The sequence below is a fragment of the Gekko japonicus genome, unplaced genomic scaffold (genome assembly GCF_001447785.1).
Source record: "Gekko japonicus isolate JY-2015 unplaced genomic scaffold, Gekko_japonicus_V1.1 scaffold553, whole genome shotgun sequence".
Taxonomy (NCBI): Eukaryota; Metazoa; Chordata; class Lepidosauria; order Squamata; family Gekkonidae; genus Gekko; species Gekko japonicus.
In genome coordinates, this window is record NW_015172568.1 from 920902 (window position 1) to 943411 (window position 22510).

The 22510-nt window shown below is 39.0% G+C and overlaps 1 protein-coding gene across 1 annotated transcript in view; it reads left to right on the top strand.

Moving 5' to 3' along the window:
* Window positions 1-557: 557 nt before the first annotated feature.
* The window catches only part of ANKRD10 (ankyrin repeat domain 10), a 29255-nt gene continuing 7302 nt past the window's right edge, over window positions 558-22510 (top strand). Inside the window, exons 1-4 of the mRNA XM_015421334.1 lie at window positions 558-584; window positions 2696-2848; window positions 5984-6075; window positions 22073-22308. Coding sequence (XP_015276820.1) covers window positions 558-584; window positions 2696-2848; window positions 5984-6075; window positions 22073-22308 — 508 coding nt within the window. The remainder of the gene's footprint in view (window positions 585-2695; window positions 2849-5983; window positions 6076-22072; window positions 22309-22510) is intronic.

Sequence of the window (22510 nt, forward strand, 5' to 3'; positions counted from 1 at the left end):
TTTGGAATAAAATAAGTGCTCTTTTGTGTGTCTGACATATAAGTACAATATAAGTACCATCCTGCTAAAGCAAAGGTTTTTCAAAGATATGGCTGTCTCTGTCAAATCATATCAGTATCTTTGTTGTTTTTGGTTTTAATATGGGGAAAGCAAGTCATGACAGAGCTGATGAATATTAACAACTGAGAAACATGAAGCATATAGAAAGGCATCATGACATGGGGGAATTTCACATTACCCAGTTTCACCCGGTTTCAAGCCGGCGATCATCCGTTTTGAAATGAACCGGTACAGGGCTGCCATTTCACACAGGGCTTGCCCCTACCGGAAATGAGCCGGATCAGAAGCGGTTTGGCATTTCAGACTTGCACCGCTTTGTTTTCCTGCCGTTTTCCTCCCGCGCGGGTGATCGATTTTTTTAAAAAAACGTTTGATTTATAGCGCTATAGCAGTACAACAAAACACTCCATGCATTTTAAAAACTGACATTTATTTCAGTATGACCTTTCATGCGTCAGAGCTCACTTCTTCAGTTTATTGTCTCACACACATTCAGCATGACCCCATTGGAAAATGTGACTGAGGTGGGCTTTGGAATAAAATAAGTGCTCCTTTGTGTCTCTGACATATAAGTATCATCCTGCTAAAGCAAAGGTTTTGCAAAGATATGGCTGTCTCTGTCAAATCCTATCAGTATCTTTGTTGTTTTTGGTTTTAATATGGGGAAAGCAAGTCATGACAGAGCTGATGAATATTAACAACTGAGAAACACGAAGCATATAGAAAGGCATCATGACATGAACTTTGGGAAGGGGGGAAATCCTGCCTGATCCTTTTGGTGGTTGTCTACACACACACATACAACCCACATTAGAAAAGCACTTTCTCCGATTAGTATTTGTTGCTGTGGTGAGGAAAAATGTATTTTATTTTTGGACTTTTCTTTGGACTGGTGCAGCTTTCTGGGACTTCGATTTAGCGTCCCTTATAATATATGCTCAGTGTTACTTTGCTGGAAATTGTAATTTCTTCCCAGTTAGTAGGTCTTGGGGGACAGAGTGCTTTGTTGTTTGGTTAAATTAGGATTGGTCAGTAAGTAATCTTGAAAATTATGTTGTCTGTGAAACAACAATGACTTGGCATTCCCAAAAAAACTTTTGCCACAAAACATTTGTAATGAACAACTTTACCTCAGTGAGTGGTATGGATTCAAAGTCCTTGGAAATGGAAAGAAGCTCAGTGAGCTTCTAAATTTGGCACTCACTAAGTCTCTTCAGAGATCTGCTCAGGGTGTTTTGCATGACAGTGAAAATGTTGTGTTTGTTAGCGTGCCTATGGTGTGGGAGGACTTTGTCATATTTCCAAGATGTCAGAAGAAGTTCCCTCTTTTAAAATTCATGCATGATTTACAAATTAGCTGCTGGTGTTTTGTGTGTGTGTGTGTGAGTGTGTGTTGTTTTTATGTCATTGTGGATAACTTATCTGAGTGATTTTCAGTTGAAGAAGAAGTTCCCTCTTTTAAAATTCATGTGTGATTTACAAATTAACTGCTGGTGTTTTGTGTGTGTGTGTGTGTTGTTTTTATGTCATTGCGGATAACTTATCTGAGTGATTTTCAGTTGTCAGAATGCAAACATGTTAACAGCAGAAACGAAAATGTTGTTAGTTGGGGGCTGTGTTTTCAGTACTGTTTTGAATTCTGTATAATCTTTGACAGTATAGAGTAGAACAAAAGGGACACAGCTGTGTCAAAATGATCAAGATTGTGGCATGCCTACAATGTGAAGAAAAGATAACTGTATTGCTCTTTAGTTTATGGAAGGGGAAAATCATTTGTTTACTTCAGCATTACTTGTAGAATCAGTAAGTCTCCTTCAGTGGGGGGAAGTCATCCAGGACTATCTTGCAGTCTGTTATATCTTTTTTTTCTTTTTTTTTTGCCTACAGTTCTAATGTGTCCACAGCACTGGGAACTGCACAGCTGATATGTATATTAATGGCTCAGATGTGAAACACAAAGAAAAACACCATGACACACAAAATCTCATTTAGGATTATAGCCAGAAAACAGACTCTAGAACATTTCCCTTATACATTTTGTAGGAACTGTGGAACTGTTTTTTCCCAAGAGTATGGCATACCAGCTTTTAACTGTAATTGAGCGAAGTAGGACCAAGCATCACATAACGTGACACCATGTGGGAATGGTTGGCTACTTGTACAACAGTATAGTTGTCAGCTTTCTCAATTTCCTCAGACGTTCAGTTTAGTTAATATACATCATTCTGTAACAGTCATATATTCACAGCCTGTGGTCTGCGAATGTCATCCAGCAGTGAATGGTTGATTTTTGTTAGAAAGATCAGATCCCTGTGGCCGCATAGTTTAGCTGCACTAGTTGCAGAAGGGTTATTTAATCTAGGTCTGAACAGCTTAAATATTGTCGGATTGGCAGACCAGACAGTTGGATGTTAAGAGATTCTGGAATCTGCACAACCTGATCTGGTGGATGAAAGCCTTTCTGGCTGTTCCCTTTCAAATCACATGGTGCAAACTGAATGATTCTGGAGCTCTGGAGCTTTCCTTGGCCACGGATGGATAAAGTTGTAGGTGACATATTGATGTGATATTGCGTTCATATAAATGTATAATTAAATCTCTCTTCTCTTCCCCCCTCCCCAATTTCTTTCTAAAGCTGGAGTGTTTAATACAGTTGGTGAGAGCGGGAGCCACTGTAAATGGATGTACCACACGCTTTGCTCAAACACCAGCCCATATTGCTGCTTTTGGAGGGCATCCTCAGTGCCTCATCTGGTTAATTCAGTCAGGAGCCAACATAAACAAACAGGTATCTTTTTCTTTTTTAAAACCCCTCTTCTTTCTAGTCCATTGGTGCTTTCAGGTTTGCTGTCTGTAGAGCCTGCATCTTCTTCATCATTCTTCAGTCAAAACAATGCTGGAATTGCATAAGAAATTACTAAATATACTTAGTAGTAAAATAAATATCAAATATCATAAATTAGTCATGAGTAAAACTAAACTCTGTTGATTGCTGCATATCACACCATTGCTAGAAGCAGAGCACACACAGGCTGTTACTGTTGTTTAAAAAACCATTCTCAGAGCTCCTAGGCACTGTGATCCCTCTTCTTCTTTATATCACTATTTTTTAAAATGCAACTGGGGCCTTCATGGCAACAGCCAGACTGGTAAACCACCATCTACTGGGGACTCTGGCTGACAGTCATTCATAAGCACCTCAGTCCTTAAGTCCCAGTGGACTGCTTCCCACCCACTATGGAGCAGCAGCAGAATTACAGTGATAGGTCTGGAAAAGAAAATATTTCTGTCTGCTGCTGCAGTAAAAGAACTGCTTTAGGTAATCACCTGACATTGTCATTATGATAATGCTGACCCTGTTAGTTTGCTTGGGGTTGTTGGTGGGGTTTTTTTTTTGGGAAGGCATGGGTTAATATTGCGTTTTAGGGGAGTAATTATTGTATTTTATGTCATATTTTTAATTGGAAATAAATACTAGGAACACTTCAGGCTTTCATGATTTACTTTTTTTTTTTATTAGAGTCTTGTGGGCCACCAGCTGAAGCTGGGCACAGAATAACAGCCTGTGGTGGGGTGGGGGGAATTAGTCACAGTTACCTGGTGACTGTTACCCTGAACGAAACAGTTGTACTTGCTTGCAACAAATCCACATCTGAGATCAAGAATTCCAATGTCAAAAGCTAAATGTGCCGTAGGAGAACGGTGCACGATCTAGTCAAAAGGCACCTCAATTAATACTTTGATCTTACACATGAGGAGCACTTAGGTTGAGAAATACGTTATTAACCTAATGCTAGTCACTAAATTGATGACAGCAAACTTTCATTTATTTACAATTTTTTAAAAAACACTCTCTGTCCTGATTTCAGTGGCACTTATTCCAAAGTAGGTATGTATAGGATTACAGTTTGTTTCTGAGCAGATTTTTCAGCCCTGACACTTCAGTGGGAGAACCTGATTTAGAGCCTAATGTTACATACATTTACGTAGAGGTAAGTCCATGTTAATTTAGTAAATTTTGCATCTGGTAAGTATGAACAGGGTTGTAGCCTTAGAAGTTGAATAAAATAAATAGTAAAACCAGTATAATGGCTGTGAAGCTTACTCTCTGGGACTAGAATACTGCTGTCATACATTAATTACTAACATTTGGAGGGGGTTACAAACCTGTACTTCTCTTACTTTGGCCAGATTCAGAATTGATCTGTGACACGGGAGCTCATCATGCCTGGAGAACTGAGGGTGGTTATGGCTTCTGGCTGCTGCCATGAGGTCCATCAGTGGAGGGCTGACAGGGAACCCCATTGCAGACAGGCGAAGACTGGGACGCAGAGAGGCAGGGCATGCACTCAGTGGGGAGAGGCTGATCGAGGGCTGCAGTTGCTGCTGTTGGAGAGGGCATGCCATTGGGCCTCAGGAGTCCATGGGGGGGGGGCAGAAGCAAGATAGGTGGAGGTCATTAGAACAGTGCTGCTTATTGGGGAGGGCCTTAAAAGCTGTTGTGCAGCACACATTAAAGTGGCAAGTGGACAAGCACTGTGAGGATACAGTGTAAGAGCGGTCGGATGAAGCTGAACTGCAGCTCTGGTGAGAAGGAGCCACAATAAAGGTATTACTTGGAGTGAATTCATCTTCTGCGTGGTTGCCTGTGAAGGGACCAGCCAGGCTGGAAATACACCCTCTGCTAAGCTTACTGAGGGCACTAGTGCTCTACATGTCCCAGCAGGGAGCAAACCCCAGCAACATTATCATTTTGTTAATTTGAGAGAAGTTAAACACAGAGGGTTTAGTATCACAGAGTGAGAAATAACACAAAGGGGCATTCAAGCAACCCCCCCCCACAATAGTCAAAACAGTGAGTGATGTAGAAAGGAAGAACATGCAGAGCATTACCTCAAGGGAAAAAAAGAGGGAGGCTGCAAAGGCAAGGCAGTTTGGTCCAGTAATGCTAGATAAGAAACACAAATTTGCACAGTGTAATTCTGCTTGCAAAAACAATCAATGTACTGCAGTTATTTGCACAAGAAGATATTCCAGTTGGACTGCAACTTAGCACAGGCTGGCAGCTCTGTCTTTTTTTTAGTACATTGCTGGTCTAGCACTTGTGGAAATCTTACTTTGGATCCAGCCCATTGATAGGTGAGCATCGGTATAGCAGATAATGAAGCAAGAGAGCTGCAGCATTGGAAGCTCATATTGGAGTCAAGAATAGGAGCAGCTGAAGGCTACAGGGTGGGTTTGTGCTTGAAATTTCTCACAGTGAGCCAGAGTGCCGTAGCGGTCCATTCTGGAGTTGCCTTCATTCTGCTGCTGCTGCTGCCATTAGCTGCTTTACATGCCCCTGGTCCTGTTGGTGGTTTAAAGGCCACAGTGACAGATGATCACTCTTGTTCCTGTTCTTTCTCTGTTCCCCTTAGGTCTTTAATGAGACAGCTCGAATTGGTATGCTGAGGGGGAGGGGGAGCAAGTATCTGTGTGTGCAGTTTTGTTTCAGAGGGTAGCTGTGTTGGTCTGGAATAAAATCGAGTCCAGTAGCACCGTAGAGACCAACAAGTGTTTCAGGGACAAAGAGTCAGTTGACCCTCAAAAAGCTTATTCTCTGAAACACTTGTTGGTATCTAAGATGCTACTGGACTCGAACCCAGTTGTGACTTTTGTGATGTTCTGACCATGGCAATAACTAAAATGTTGCGGAGCATGCCTCTTGGCTAAAGCAGAAGGGGAGTGCCACAGCCAGCAACTTTCACCATCTGCTGTGAAGTATCCAGCAGGGATCGTGGATGTTCTGCCCAATACATTCAAATGTTTGCGAGGGTGATGTATTACATACAGTTGATGTCTCTTATCACTGCATTATTTTCCTATAGTCCATTCTTAGTTTAGATCATTCATATTTGATACTAATTTCCTACATTTTTTGCAGGATTATGTTGGTGAAACACCTGTTCATAAAGCCGCTCGATCTGGCAGCATGGACTCCATAAGTGCCCTTGTGGCTCATGGAGCTCAGATAGAGTAAGTAAGGTTTGGGGGTATCCTTAGTAGTTGTGTGTCTAGTTAACTAACATAGAGCAGTATACACAGATATTAACTAAATCAAAAAGCCAAACAGTTAACAGCTTACTGAGAGCTTTTAAATTAGACATGTTGAATTACACTAAGTGCTATATTAACATGTCTAGTAATTTACTTTTTAAAGGGATGTCAGTTTTGATGGAGCCTTCAGTATAACTTTTGAGCTGATAGTATTAACTTCACTTCTTAGAAATTTTTAAATACTGTGTATCTGTCTTTAAAATATGACAGAAAAGCCCAAATAGAATTGTAGATGTGCATGTTCAGTACCCTTTTGTTAGAGTTCTGTTCTTGCAATTAACTTTTTCTTTAAAGGTTTTATGTTCGTCATACATTCAGAAAATCTCACAAACCATGGACAAATTGGATGCAGTATTCACTATAAATGTTGAGTATAAGCTGTATAGCTTATAATAATGTAAATAATTACATTAGTAGTTTCTCTTTCAGCTAGTTTTATTTAAGTAATATTTTGTATCATATTTTGGAGGATGAAGTTTATTATTAGTTTAGTGAAATAAGAGAATTCACTGCTTGTTTAACCCTTTGGTTTCCATTAAATGATCAGCCAATATTGAAACTTCATAGTTGCATTACATTTTTATACATATTTTATGTATTATTCAACACAGTGGGATTTTAAAGACTATATCCAGTTTAATTATTCCCCCAGGAAACTTTGGCCTTGATAAAATGTGAGTCTTACTTGAAAAATGATATATTCCCCTTACCACATTTTAGGGTCTGCTGTCTGCTTTCAAATATGGATGCCTAAAATGAAGCCATTCTTATTTTGAAGGACCAAAATCGTGTCTTAGGTTCAAAACCCAAAGATCATTAAAGTGATCAAGATGGTTACCAAATTTAATGCTTTAAGATAAACTTTTTATACTAAGTCTTAGGTGTAAAACTCAAATAATAAAATTAAATTGAGTCCATGCAAGAATTGCAGCCACAGGGTACTTCAGTCGGTTGGTGTTGACTTGTTCAGTTCATTGAATTTTCAGATATCATGTATCAGGTGAACACTCATTGTTTGAAACAACATAATTCAGTTAGGGCTTTTTACGGCTTTACCTGCTGTAATTTTTTACTTAATAGGAGCATTTTCATATAATCCTGTGACAGGCCCATTACTTGGAGCCCATGGGGCTTGAGTTCCATCTCCTTTCTTGACTGCTATGGTCCACCTGAGGGAATTCCAGACACCCATTATTTGTGGCCCCTTTCCCATATCTTTTTCTGAACATTAAGGTGAACTTGAGATGGAAGAATTCCCCCATCAGTTGGTCAGCACTGCTCCTCTGCTCCACAGAGTCAGAGAGCAGTCAGTGTTAATTTTGGAGCTTATTGCAGCCAGCCGACATCATACTGCCTGTTTTGCACCTGAGATTTCTTCAATGTGTGAAATAATGGGAAAGTGAAAGTTTTGAGTGCTGTTGAAACGCAACCTAGTGAAAAGGAGCCCGGGGAAGAAATTGAACACAGCAAAACAAGAAAGAAGGGGGGATCTAAAAGAAGAAGGTACGAAAGGAGCTGAGAGCCCAGCTTTTTCTCCCATCAGCATTTAAGCCTTTTTCAAAGCTATAAACTTCAGGTGGGATAGAAAGACTTTCGTCCTTCTCTGCCAGTATCAAGAGTTAGCAGCAAGTGCAATAAGGAAAAATAGGGGTGATGTAGAAGTAGAGTGCAGGGGAGGAAAATTGAGGCTAACAGGGCAGCAGAGAGCCCTCTATGATATCTGATCTGGATCATCTGGAGATCAGTTGTAATAGATCAGTAGCACCTGGAGATCGGGAACCCTTGTCATGGATCTGGTTGTCGATTCCATTAGGCCGCAGAGGGCTCTGTTTGTTCTGCATCATCCTTGCAACGAAGCTTGTGGCCTGGTGCCTTGAGTGTGTTTCCACTTCTGAGAAATTATTTATCTGTGGTCATTTAGTTCATGGTGGATCACTCTCTTCCATGTCTCCTTAAAGTGCGTCACTGAGGTAAATGATGACACTATTGTACACCTCAGATGTACTAGTGGTAGTGCTCTCTTGAAACTCAATTGGCTCAAGTGCATGAGAGTACATTACAGACACCACAGTATCAAGGGATATTCAAATTGCTATTCACTGGTATAGGTAAACCTACTTTTACATAGTACATCAACCTCCTTATATGAGTTCCGTGATTGAAGAAGGTGCAGGTGCCCACGTCTTGAAATTTATATTTCAGATGGACAGAGAGAAAATACTTAGAGAAATGATGGTTTATGAGCAGATGTGAATCCAGTTGAGGGCTAACGTAAGGTAGAATACACAAAGAGCCAAGTACAAGCCTGAGGTAACAACACCCTGCCCAGCACTCACTTCCCTGTCACTGTTAAGGCACAGACCATACAAAATGTGCAAGTTAGTGCCTCATTTAAACATAATGACAAATCATGGCTTGTTCTTTATGGGAATGAGCCTTGGAAATAGTTATTCTGATTTAGACAAGCTGTTTCATTCAGAATACGCAGGTATGGTAAGAGTGCAAATCCGGGGAATTCCAAGGCTTGTTCCATGACAAACCATGCATATGTCTGAATGCAGCCCATAGGATTAGTAGAAGAGAGCTGAAGGTGTCAAATGGTGTACCAGATTAAAACTCTTAATTCACGTCTAGTTAGCATCTTTTCAAATAAGGTAACAAAAGTTAATAGCCCACAGTTTTTTAAAGCCTACCTACCTACCCATGTAAATAGAACCTCAGATTATGAGTGAAGTGACTTTTCTACCATATGTCTGTAATTGGGCTGCACACTGGGATGTGGCAGGAAAGGCTACTTAGAAAACAAAACTTCAGCAGTCTACCCCCCCATGCCCTTATTTCAGATATCTACTAAGTGAAAATATGAATGAGGTTTAAGCTTTTAAAACCCTCTGAATGTTCCAAGTTGCCAAAGAGAATTAACTTCTTCTTTCCCCCCGTCCTGTCCAAATTTAACACAGATCAGCATGTCACAGCTGAAGGTTTACATTCCTCCTGCACAGCCCAATACAGAGGGTTGTGAAGCAGTCTTTAATCAGCAATCCAGTTTACAGAACAGGAAAGCGAAATTCCCTTCACGTCTGGCCTTCTCCCTATACCTTCCCCTTTCCTTCTTCATACGCAGAGTTTTTAAGCCCATGACCCTTCTGAGTATATGGTGCGAGGAAATGTGGCCCTCAAGCAGTTGTTTGCACCTGTACAGGAATGAGAAAGTTATTCAGCCGTCCCTCGTCTCCAGTCCAGCCGGGCCTCTCTCGTGCTCTTGCTCTCTCTCCCTGCCACCTACCCCAGGGGAGTAGGCTATAAGCGCTGCCACCCTCCTTTTTCTGCTTTTGTCCACGTGGACAAAGAAGTTTAATAAGAAAATTAGGTCCTAAAAAGAAACAACGGTAACTGTTCCTGTTTGGGAAAAGAAAGCAGGCACTTACTTTTAGGAAAGTGCTGTGCACTGAAGGTTAGTTCAACCTTGTACTGAGTGTATGCAATGGGTTTTTTTTTCTTTTAAAAAGAGCTATAGGGAATTGCGACATATCCGGGGTCAGAATCTGGTTACCAGAGGACAGTTTCTACTGGCTTTTATCAAATGATAATTTGCAGATCTGCTGAATATGTATAGAACTCTTCTAGCTGTGAAGGCTTTAAAACCCTTTGAATCGTGTGTGTTGAGAAAGTCCTCAATAGACATGGTAATTTTAAAATATTTATATGCTGCCTTCCCTGCTGACTATGGCGGTCAAGGCACACTGCAAAGCCAGACAATGAACAAAGCCTTGACCAAGCAGCTGTGCATCTTTGCTACAAAATGCACCCCCCCCACTGGAGGGAATTAATTGTAGAATGTCCACCTAAAGACAGTGGTTTTAGATATCACAAAAGCAAACAAGCTAGGAGCCCACACCTCAGGAAGAGACATAATGTCTGCATCAAAAGCAGCCAGATAGAACCCATTCTTTGCCATTAGGTGTAATTGACCATCTAACATAAGTGCAGGATCCAATATTGGCCATAAGTGCTTTACAAAGGTAGCCCAACATGTTGGTAACCAACAGTTGTAAGCATAGCAAAAATAGGCACACGTGGAATTAATAATGTCATTTCTGAAAGTATCTGTGATGCCTTGTTGAGAATTAATCGTTTTATATAATTTGCCTCTAAACTAGCTGAATCTATTCAGGATGTAGTAGAATTTTTAAACAGTTTATGTAGGAACAAAATACTGTCTGGTACTGAATAATATTGGGACTGAGGCACAAACCTCTACATGGTCTGAAGAAACCTTCTATCTGTTTGGCAATTGTTAAATCAACGAGTTCTACACAGGTTAAAGAGGAAATATCTCTAAATTTCAGCAAGAATATAAGTCCTGAAATGCTCTATTGTAATTTTCAAATCTAGCTATTTAAAGTGAACATAGCCTGATAGTGGTATCCTTTTAGTGGTATCCTTTTGTTCTTGTATATGGCTTTGGCAATTTTAGGCACCCAGATCTGAAAACCCAGGCTCAAATGTGGTGATATTGTTTTCTTACCACCTTGGAAAAGTATAAAGCACTTTCAAAGTGTTGTCCTTACCACATCACTTTAAATTTTTTTAACTAATCTTGTGGTATGTATCACAAAGTGTTCAGTAAATCGATTAGTAGTTCTTATAAAATCATGTATAAATATGAACATCATATAGTGTTCATTGGATCTCTACTGAATTTGGTTGTGGCTACAGAAGGAGGTTGGTTTTAACCATACAAATTAACATGCTGTTGACAATTATTAATAATATTTAGTAATATTCTCAGTATCTTCATTTAACTAGCATTTTACAATTAAATGAGATAACCCTTATGGTTCTTGAAGGAACATGCATCTGCAAGATTTCTCAATTATGCCTTACTGTTAAATAAGTATACACTGAAATTTTATATTTTAAATGGTTTAAAACATGAATAAGTTGCTGCCTACAGCACTTAATGTATACTAAACAAATTCGTACCAGTTTTCTTGGGAACCGAAGGTCCTTAGCTTGTGGTAATTTCTTTGAAACTTCTAGTCTAGTCCTATAAAAAGAATGACCTAGCAATTCTGAAATAAGGGGAATTAAAGTATTTTAAATTAAGGTGATATGTTGCTTTCCCTATTGCTGAAATTGGATCTTTGAGCTGTGTATATTTAATAGAAAGCAATGTTAAATGTACCCAGTGAAAAATATTTTGATATGTTTGTGGTATTTACCTTTTCATTTTAGCTGGAGCATATTCTGTGCACAGTATGCCCAACAGACATAAACATGGTTGCTCCATTAACTTTGGTTCAGTGTTCAAGGACACGTGAAGAGGGGAAGCAGGTGGTCCCAATGTCCTCATATCAGTAAAAGGTTTGAGGTGTAACTTTTTAATGTGGATACATATTTTGGATTATCCATAGTAGTTAATTCATTATGATGGAAAATGAGAATAGCACAACATATGTGTCAGTATGTAACTTTGTGCCAGCGTATGTACAGCTTTTGGTGCCATGTTTTCCTTTGACTTTTTAAGCTTAACATTTAGTGACACTAAATCTAGAGTAATTTCTGAAATCCACATTTTAAAAACTTTGCTTGTTTTAAAATATGTTTTCACAGATAGCATGTAGTTTTCAGTAGACAGGAAAAAGTTATAGACTGCTTTTATAACTTGCATATAGAAAACAATTTGGAACCACAGTTGTGGGCTTCAAACTACATTCCTTGCAGTCTGTCTATATTCTTATGACTTTACTATTCGTCATCTTCAAGTTTCCAAGGATACCATCACCATTTGGGAGTGCTTTCTTATGACTCTCCAGTCTGGATTTTAATTCATCTGAACTAATTACTATAGGAAGGAGATTGATGCAGGTAAAATGAAGAAGGAGTTTAACATTCTGTTACAACAGAAAGTTTCTAAACTTGTGGGTGCCATATTATCACCTCACATATGAACTTTCAGAACCTAAGCAGAGCTCTGCAGGAGCACTTACAGACTATTATATATAACGTGTGAGTGTGCAGTTTATTTATTTATTTATTTATTTAACATTCAACTTTATATCCCGCTCGAACCCCCTTGTCAGGGGGGTCTCTGAGCGGCTTACAATTCGGTGCTAATCACCATTTTACTTCCCTGACTAAGGCCACATATTTGTATGGGGTGGGGAGACCTACCGGCACCCCTATGGTGGTGGTTGGTAGTTGGTGGTGTTCTCCTCTTCTTCCTGTTGGCTCAGGCGGTTTCTCAGGCGGGACGCTCTCCTCGGCGCCTGGCGGCAACCCCCTCTCTCTCGAGGCGCGCGACTTCCCGCCTCCTTCCGGTTTCAGCTGCGTCAGTTAAGTTATGGTAAATAATGTCCCCGAAATTAGAAGTAAATCCAAGTTTTGAAAGACAGAATGAGATTGTGAGTGTTTAAATTGTTTGAAAATTACTGTTTTGTTACAGCCATTATGTATTGCTACAAAACCAATGGATTTGAAGAGGCTAGAACATACAGGTTCAGCTCAGACATGATTCCATTGTGTGCACTAACCACTTTTTAGAATCCACGCCATGGTTTCCAACATGCAACAGGAAGTAGTGATTTGAGGCTGCTTGTTTGCTTCCATTTTCCATCTTCTCAGCCAGCATCCCAGAAGTTCACTCCCATCTTCAAGATGCAGAAGCCTTTGGAGGCTGAATGATGACAGTAATTGATATGCCAGTTCAGACATCTATGCCGAACCCTAGTAAACACTTTCACTGCGTACCAAACATGATTTCTCTTTGGGGGCCAAGTTCTGTTATGTTAAATATACCATTTATCTTTTGGTGTTCATGTTCTTTGGCATCTTATTCCTCTTGTGACTTTTCTTCAAACCTTGTATAATGGTAACATGCAGATGAAGGTCCATATACTAATATGCATTTGGCATTGTGAGGATAGATCACTTCATCCCGTAGCATTTCTGCCATAAGCTCCCTTCTTCCATTATCTTAGTTCCTATTTAATTTAATTTAAAACCGAAACACTCCAAGATCAGCTTCCTAGTTTTCTGTTTTTACACAGGCATTCTGGTTGCTTAACTGCAGGTGGTGCTATTGAGGGCAATGTCAACAAGGGTTTGTAGATGAGGATTGACAAATCAGTCTTTATTGGAGAGCATCTGGTGTTCATATCTATTGGGATTGGATTAGGATTTGAAGACAGGAGGTCTCTAAATTTAGTCATGAGCTGCGGAAATCAGCACTGCTGCAACTGTTTCGTGGCAGAGGAATGTTTACTGCTGAGAAGCATTGATTTTTGTGTCTAGAAAGCTGGAGGAGCAGACATAGAAAATCATATAATCTCCAAAGGAAGAGAACTAATGGAGGAGAGGAGTCCAATGTATGCCACCCTGAGTTCCTTGGAGGAAGGGTGGGATAAAAGTGTAAATTAAATAAGATGCATGTTAACCAAGTGAAAGGAAGACACTACTTCTTGTCATGCTTGGGACAAGGCTTCTGATTTTTTTGTGCTTGAATCAGTTTTCTAGCTATATTTTGTCTATGGCAGCCCTTCATTTTTATGAGTGGGTTTGCAGAGGGAAAAATATACAGACAAAACGATGAAGATGAAAAAGTATTATCTATAAAACTTAGTATTACTGCTTGAGTAGTAGCTGGATACAGTCTCCTCTGATAACAGAACTCTCTACACAATCCAAATGTTTTCCTCAAAAATTGGTAGCTATTGCACATCTGTGGAACTGACTTCTTGTTTGGAAAATACCGTTTATCATTCAGTATTCCGGAGCGTGTAGGAGACGATCTAAATGTCATGCCTATATACTACTTTTTAAAGCTTCTACAAACTCAAGCATTTCTGTTTTTAATTCAGACCTTTAATTTGCCAGCTAATAATGGAAAGGTCATCTTTGATGTCTTATGAATGCACAGTTGTTTCTATGCAGAATAAGTAAGACATGCTTGGTCGTAAGCCAGTGTTTCTTTTCACTGTTTAATTGCTTAGAGTGAAAAGATTGAACAGCAACACTGTCCTTGGCTTTGCTAAAGTAGTCACTTGGGTTTCTTTGTAGACCATCTGGCAGGACTAACTAGTGCTTAAGTTTGTTCTGTGTCAGTTCCTGCTATCTGAGCCACTTTTTTTTAAAGACCCCCGGAGGGGATTTTTTAATTTTTTATAATACTACATAAACTACAAAGAAAAGAAGGGAAGGGGAACTACAACTAAGGAGAAAGAAAAGTAACCCACACTAAACTAAAAACCCAAGAGTAGAAGATCATTACCCTGTTAGACTGCAGTTAGTAATGAAAAAAAACCTGTTAATAAACAATATACTTTGTGAGATCCCGTCTTTCTAAGCTTATGTGTTAGTTTATTACTTGTTATGAGAAGATTTCCAGAGCATCTCCTCCAGCTCTCTTCCTAAGGGCAATTTTCAGAGTCCTTCCGCCTTTACATCTATGCTAATTCTCTCTAAAGTCTTGATGGCTTCTTAGACGTTCACTCGAAATTCTGCAACCCTCCTCCGTCTCCAAAGGGATAACACCGCCAATCTTAAGCCTCTTCCTTCTTGGTCTCATCCTCGGGGCCCAGTGGCATCTCACAGGCTTCTTGATCTTGAAGTCAGGTTCAAGCTCTTTTCTATCAGCCGAATTTAAGACGACACTTAGGTCCTTGTAAATCTTTTCTGTTTCTCTCATGCTTTCCCTCCTTGTCTCTTTGAGATCGCTGTTAGTTTTAGTGTCCATCTCTTTTTCTTTGACAGCCCTCTGTTCCATCTTTTCTGCTATTGTTGCCAATTGCAGCTGGCGGGACACGAGTTGTTGATTTATCTTGGCAAGCTGATGGTTAATACCAACAAGTTGGTCAAGAATCGGCTTCTGCTATGAGTCCTATAACTTTCACTTCCCTTCTTCTCGGAGTTGTTTTCGCTGACTTTTTTGGCGTGTCCGCCATTTTTACACATTAATTCCAATATAAAATCGTTTTCTCCCCGGCTCTGAAAATCGCTTACACGCTGTTTAGTCGCTTAAATACCTACGGATATCTCCCATAGCTTTTCGCTTCCAAGTATCCGTTTACAATTGTCTCTTTATCTCTCTCCCTCCTCCCTCCTCTGCTTATCTAAATGCCCTCTCTCAGCACGATTCCAGTCACTCAAGAGGTTTGGGGGGGGGGGGAATTTTTGCTTCAAAGCATCCGTTTACAATTCTCTCTCTTTCTCCTCCCTCCTCTGCTTATGCAAATGCATCCGAGAGGCGTCCCTCTCAGCAGGATTCCAATCGCTTCGCCAGATCTTCTGCACTTGACTGGGTTGGCACATCTTGTGCCTCGCTAAGAGGACACAGACGTCAGGGCGGAGGGCAGCCTCAATTTCCCTGCAGATAGCAGGAAAAGAGGCTCACTCTCAAAAGCCCTATGGCCTGGGGGGCCTCCCTGGACCCCCCCTGGAGGTGCCGATCCAGCGGCACCCCTCCCCTCTGCTGCTGTGTGGAGCGCCCTCCCCGAGCCTCGGGAAAGGCATCTGCCATCGTTGCGCCGTAGACTATCTGAGCCACTTTTATAGGTTACTTTATCTCTCTCTGTCTCAGATACATGTTCATCTAATAGAAGCGCTATATTTCATCCCACAAAGAAAGGATGCGTTGCTACAGGCTTTTTCATTCTCTCTTTTTTAATCCCAAACATATAATCTGCACTCTGTTTTTTATCTCTACTAGACTGAAGTACAGAAATTCAGTACTTACAGAAAAATCATTATTAAAGTTAATGTTGTTGCAGTGGCATATTTACGGGCCAGGAGGCCATATTCTGTCTTGACCATGTCATGACTGGCAGCTCCTTAATCCAAAATTTTTTTGGAGTTGTCGAAACACTAACACTGTTATCCATGGCATTAGAGAACAGCATTCAGGAATGCTAGATAACTTCTCTTAGGACCAGTCAGTGTTTTTCTCTCACTGCTTTGTGCTTTTAGTAACACAGGGCTCCCCCGCTTGCTGAGTCTTAAGAAAAATGAATGGGAACAGTTCTCTGTAAAGTTGTGTGTTAAGTTCCGCTGCAAACTATTTCAGCCTTAAGGTGATGGTGGAGGAAACTTACAGACTTGATTTTATAAGAAGATACTATGTTGTACAACAAAGAGGAGCCGCTCAGAGACCCCCCTGTGGGGGGTTTGAGCGGGGTAGCAAGCCGAAAGCCGAAAGTTAAAACATGGCAACTACCATGTTAGTCTCTGATACAGATTGGAATTCACAGGTCTTCGTTTCTTAGCCTTACGAAGGAAAACATAGCAAAACTTATATTAGCAAAGCTAGATCCTAATAAGTAATGTGAAATGAAAAAATGGCACCAAAATATCTGTGCGTCTGCAGCAATTTCTGCAGCAGTTTTCAGGAAATTATTTCTCAGTTTTTCAGTAGCTGTTAAATCAGTGTTTTTGAGATCATTTCATTGTGCTTTCTATTCTTGGATGCCAAAGGGTTAAAACTTTCAGTTTATTGTCTTAAACATTTTGTTTAATAGCCTTGGGCTTGTGTCTGAGGATTCTATGGAAAACTCTTTTTCATTATAGGAATACAGTAGCAGGGGTAGTTTTACTTTTTAATCCCGTGTATTAGCTACCTTTTCATGTAGGCATAGTTAGTAATTCAGTTAAGATGCCGGTTACCAAATTTTTAAGTAACAGAAGCCATGAATTGACAATTTGTTTCTAGTACCTATCATGTTTACATTTCAGAGAACTGACAGAATTACATTGGGCTTCAGGATGAAAATCCGTGCTTGAGAGTCCGTGCTTGAGTCAGGCGCGCTGTCTCATTATTAAGGTGGTCACATGATGATGGCTTAATGATAATTATGTGCTACAGCACTTTATGTATGTTAATATAACTTTAAATCTTAATGTTGCCTGCAAATATGTGATCCCTTATGCTATAAGTTACCTGTTTTATGCACCATTGCCCGTTTTTTTTTAAATCAAAAAGAAGATTCTGAAACTATAAAAACTACACATGTCAATGTTTTACAGCTACGTAATTCGAATTGACTTGATTTTTTCAAGTAATCCTAGAAAGGGGGAGCATTCCATATAGAAACTGCTGAAACTGCCACAGGTGCTTCTCCGAAAACCTTACAGTTGTGGCATTGAATGTTCAGTATCGCTTCCTTTCTGCACACAAGGCATACTGTTGAGGTATTTGTTGCGGTGATTGGTTTTAATGCTAATCTAGGAATTCAGATATAGAATATATAGATTTGCATGCTTTTGCTTACCCTAATTACAAGTATCTATATTTTATTTGTAAACTAACAATATATTTATAAGTTTAAATATTTTAAATGGGCATATTACATTAAGAGCTGAGGTTTTTCTTAAATTGTCTTATGGCATTAATGAAGAAAATGTTTAAGTTGAAGGTATTGTGGCATTTTAGGGGTTGTTTTCTAAATATAACTGTATACCCCTTTATTAAAAATAGTATTTTAAGTGGATCTGTGTTTTTGTTCTAAGTATGTGACGTCATAAATGGATGGTACCTTCATGTGATCAAATGGCCCATCTACCACTTGCTAGTAGTCTACCTTCTTATCTTCTGCACTTAATAGATCTTCACAAGGAGGAGAAAACTAGGTTGCAGGTGTCCTTCACTAAAGCCAGAAATTTCACATTATTAGATTGATATTTAGGAGACACTTAGGGAAACCTTCTTTAAAATGTCACTTATGCCTTGATAGTTTTCCTTGCTGTGCTGGTAATTTTGAATTTAAAGGTGCTGCAATCAAAGGTTTGGGGGTGGTCTCAAAATTTTATTAATTATTAGCTACATCCTATTGGATGGAAATACTTTGAAAGGTATGTTATCTGATCATATGCATAGAACAGGTTATCTCGTACTTATTTCACATTATTGAAATGAAATTACAGTTATGTATAGTAGGAGAAATCTTCAGGTACCTCACAATCTCAAAGTAAAATACAAATCACATTTTGATTCGGTTTTTGCTGAGGTACAAGAATGCCTGCTTGATTGCTTCAGTGGGGTTTGATTTGCTCATGAATCTTTTATCTGGGAGTATTGCAGGATTTATATTCCTAAAACATTAAAGGATACAGCTAAATGGAAGACTAGTGAAACCCACAGATGGGGGAGATTCCTTGCTGAGTCTAATCATAAGTAATGAAGATTCTTCAAGCAGCACATTATGCAAGAGGGAAATGGATGAGGCAGATGAGAACTCTACGGTGACTGATATCCTTAGTGTTGCGATGTATGTGTACATATACATCATTCTTAAAGGTCAGATGTTAGCTTTTACCTCAGATGACATTTATAAAATACATTTTCATGCAAACAGCTTGAAGCAGAATAGTAGCTCCCCCAGCTGATCTCTCAGTAGCAAGGATTATCTTGCCCTCTCCCACAAACGCTTCGTGTTATATACACAAATACTTTCATGTGAACAGTTATTTCGCCTGTCCTCCCCCTCCCGCCACCAAACTTTGTCAACTATATTTAAAAGTATGAGATCATCTTTGAGTATAGCTGTGTTTTATGGCAGTATTCTCTTCTCCATGTGCATAATTTATTTTTATGGCAGTAGAAGTCATTATTAGTAGAATACATTTTAAGGAGGTATTCTGCACACATCTGTAGTTATTTTTCTAGTTCACCAGTGTACAGCATCTTTCTTTGTCACAGAACTCCTGTAGAAGCTAACAAATGACTTCTCAGCAGTCATGCACATTCATTGTACATCTCCTTGACATGGTTAGATGAGCTGCAAAACTTTGATAGGACATGTTTTTTAGCTTTTTCCCCAATTAAAACAGAATTCAGTCCTTTGAGGAATGTTATACCTGATTAGTTCTGTCTCTGGACCCCTTCTTTTCTATAGGAATATAAAGCTTAGATTACCTTTATGCAAAACCTTACTTAGGAAACCTTATCTGAGATTTAGTTCAAGCAATCTTGGCAGGACAATTTGTCAAATGTCCTTAATTTGAATCAAAAGCAGATCTTAATTCTTCTAACGTAGTCATGGTTTTTAGTAGGTTTCAAGGATTGGTACACTGAATTTATTGTGGAAGTGTATACCTTTGTTACATTGACATTACTAAATGGTTGTTTTAATTAATTTTTAATAATGCAGTAAAGCTTACACAGGTAATAACTTACAATATTGTGCCATCTCTTTACTTTGTCATCTTTGGTGTAAGTCTGAAATCAGAGCTTTCAGATTTCATGAAAAATAGCTTCTGTACCATTCTCTCCTTGAAGACCTTCTTACAGAGTCTTATTGAATACCATTTTTAAAAAATTAGTAAATACTAAGTTTCAACTAACCTTTTTCTTGCATTAGGTATTCCATTCTTAGTAGAAAATAAGAAAGTCTTGATGTGGTTAAGAAAAGGGAGTTTTTGCAGAAGGGCTTCTTTAGCTTTGTTGCACTGTCTTGATTTAGAAAGGTTTTGCTTAGTGTGTTGTGCGGAAACTGAGCACATTTCTTCTGAAAATTCGATTTGCTTTTCTTCTTTCTCCACCTATTTCCTCCAAGAAATAGCATTACGTGTCTCTTCCTTGTGACTCCAAATCATTGATATGTTCCCTCTCTTTTGTTGCATCCCTTTAACAGGACAACTGCCTTTAATTAAATTCCTACAATTTAGCATTCTTAAAAAATTAATTTTGATTCTTTAAGAAGGTCAGTGTCTACTTGGGGGTTTGCCTTTTATAGGCTTAAGAGATGCATAGAGGGCCATAGATATGGTAGCTCAAATTTTGCTTTCCTGTAAGAATATAGCAACATACTTCCTAGGAGATAACCACTAAGCTGCCATCCCACAGGAATTTTCTTTCCTGTCACAATACAATTTCCCTCCTATGAGGGAGGGGAAAAAATGGATTCAAGGGGATAGAATGTGAGCCTGAGTATAATTCACCCAAGCCTGGATTGATAACTGAGGTAAAATTGACAGGCATGAGATATCTCTTTTCCCCCCAAAGTGAAGACCAAGTTTCTTTGAGGAAAAAACCCCTGAGGTAAATATTAACACTTAACCAGGCGTTGTAGGATAAGTCAGGAAAACAGTCTCGGGCAGGTTTATAACCCATCCCCCAGCACTCTGCTGTACCTGAGTTAAACATCAGGCTCAGCCAACCCTATTAACCTCCTGAAACACCTCAGTATACTCCTTTCCCTCAGCAAGGAAATCTAATCCAAAGATCTGTGGTCTCATATCTTTAACACTCTTGTTAGACATAATCCTTCTCTCCCAACCTTTAAAACCTGACTTCTTTAGACACTCAACCTCCTTCTGGTCAGTTGCTTAACTTTTCCCAGTATAGCTCCGATTAGCTGATTCAGAGCACTGCTCTAATTTGCTGCTTTGTCTCTGGATGCACTTCTGTGCTCTGACTTGTCACAAATACATCCTGAGACTTTGGTGTTCGTCATTATTTGTTACAACTTTTTTGTATCATCTGGCAGTTTTTTTCCCCTTGTATGCGACTTCGCCCTGTTCTTTGTTTAATTTAAAGCTTTCAGGGGCTACCAGCATCTGTCCTCTTCAGACGCAGATCGGTGCCTCGGGGATGATCAGCGTAGTACCTGACAGGGTCCCCAGGTGACTAAGTAGCTTACAATCAGGGGAAAGGTGTTGTCTTGAACCGTATACCGATTCTCTACCCATGATTGTTGTCCAGGTTTTTTAAAATTGTTTTTAAAAAGTTTACTCAATGATATATTAACTTCTTGGGCCTCCAAACAGATGTTCAGCTGAATTGCTTTTCCGCTTGTTTTTCAGCAAAAACCTCGAGTAAACTGAATATGCCAGCTTCTGTTGCTAAGAGAACGCAAATTTGTAAACATCCTAGAACCCGTCAATCAAATAATCAAGTAGACAGCTCTCAATTAAAATTGTTGCTAATACTGCTTATTTATTTCTTGGATGAGTTAGAACAGATGTTTACTTAGTCACATCAAGCAGAGCTAAAAAAAAATTAGCTGCAATTCTTAAATGCTTGCTTCATTGGTCCATTTGCTTATTCACAGTAATAGGCATTGTTTCTTGTTTCATGATACATAAGTAAATACATCAGTTCTCAATTACAATCTTCTCTTTTCTGTATGTGGTAGCCATTTTCTCTTTTGCTATTGCTAGCTGTTTTACTTCTGTTATGATAACACTTTACCCTTTAGTGTTCATATTTAGAAGCCATATATATGGTTTTTGTAGTGAATAGAAATACAAAATTCTTCAACTTTAAATGTCTTTGTTTCTGTTTCATAAGCTCAAAGTCTAATGGTACATCTTTGCCAAGGAATAATCATATGTTGAAATAGTGAATAATCCATTTATGATGTCACATATTTTGAAATAAGAACTGAGTTTAATAAAGAACATTAGTAGGAAAATAATGTATGTGATACATATGTAAATAATTGATTACACATGCATACCTACTTATTGTAAAGAGCAATAGTGATGTATTTTTTGGTGTTAGATTCTCAAATGCCATAGACAACTATTAAGTTCTGTAAATATTGTTTTGGATATTTATTTTCTTTTAGATTATTCCTTTTATCAAATTAAATAGTAAAAGACAGGACTTGCATCAGAAGTCTGGAGTTTTTTGTAAAGTTCAGATGCTTCAGACTGCAGGCAAGAAACTTTAGCAGTTAAATAGGAAGCTTTTACATTTTTATGGCACATAATTATTCTTAATTGTACTGTTTCCCAAATCTTGCTTAGAATACAGTTATGTGCTAAGAGAATTTTATAATTAACATTTGATAACTTAAAAACCCTTAATGGGGAGTTGCAAAGTTCTCTCTCATCATCTTCTGAATTAGTAAAATCAGCAGCAGCAGCAGCCTAGTCGTTTTTATTATGGGGTATAATTCAGTATATTTGTATTGTACAGCTTGAGAAATGCCAGTGGCCTGACAGCAGCAGATCTTGCACATGCCCAGGGCTTCCAGGAATGTGCTCAGTTGCTCTTGAATCTCCAGAACTGCCCGCTGAACCATTTCTATAGCAATGGCACCTTAAATGGGTTCCACCAGAATACCAGCCCCCATCTACTCAGTAAAGGCACAAGTCGGAAACGATCTTTTGAAGATATGGAGAGTGCTGGAATAAAGAAAGCTAGGACTGAAGGTAAGGCACTGGGTCCCTGATACTAAGGGAAAACAGTAAGATAAATTAAATATTAGATAATACTGGTTTTATACTTAATAGGTATTGGCCTTCTTATGTTTCTGTTATTGAGAAAGATGTTTTACAGTTTCTAAATACGCTTCCTTATAAATGTGCATTTTAAGAGTGACATTTAGATGCAAGTGTCTAGTGTAATACATTG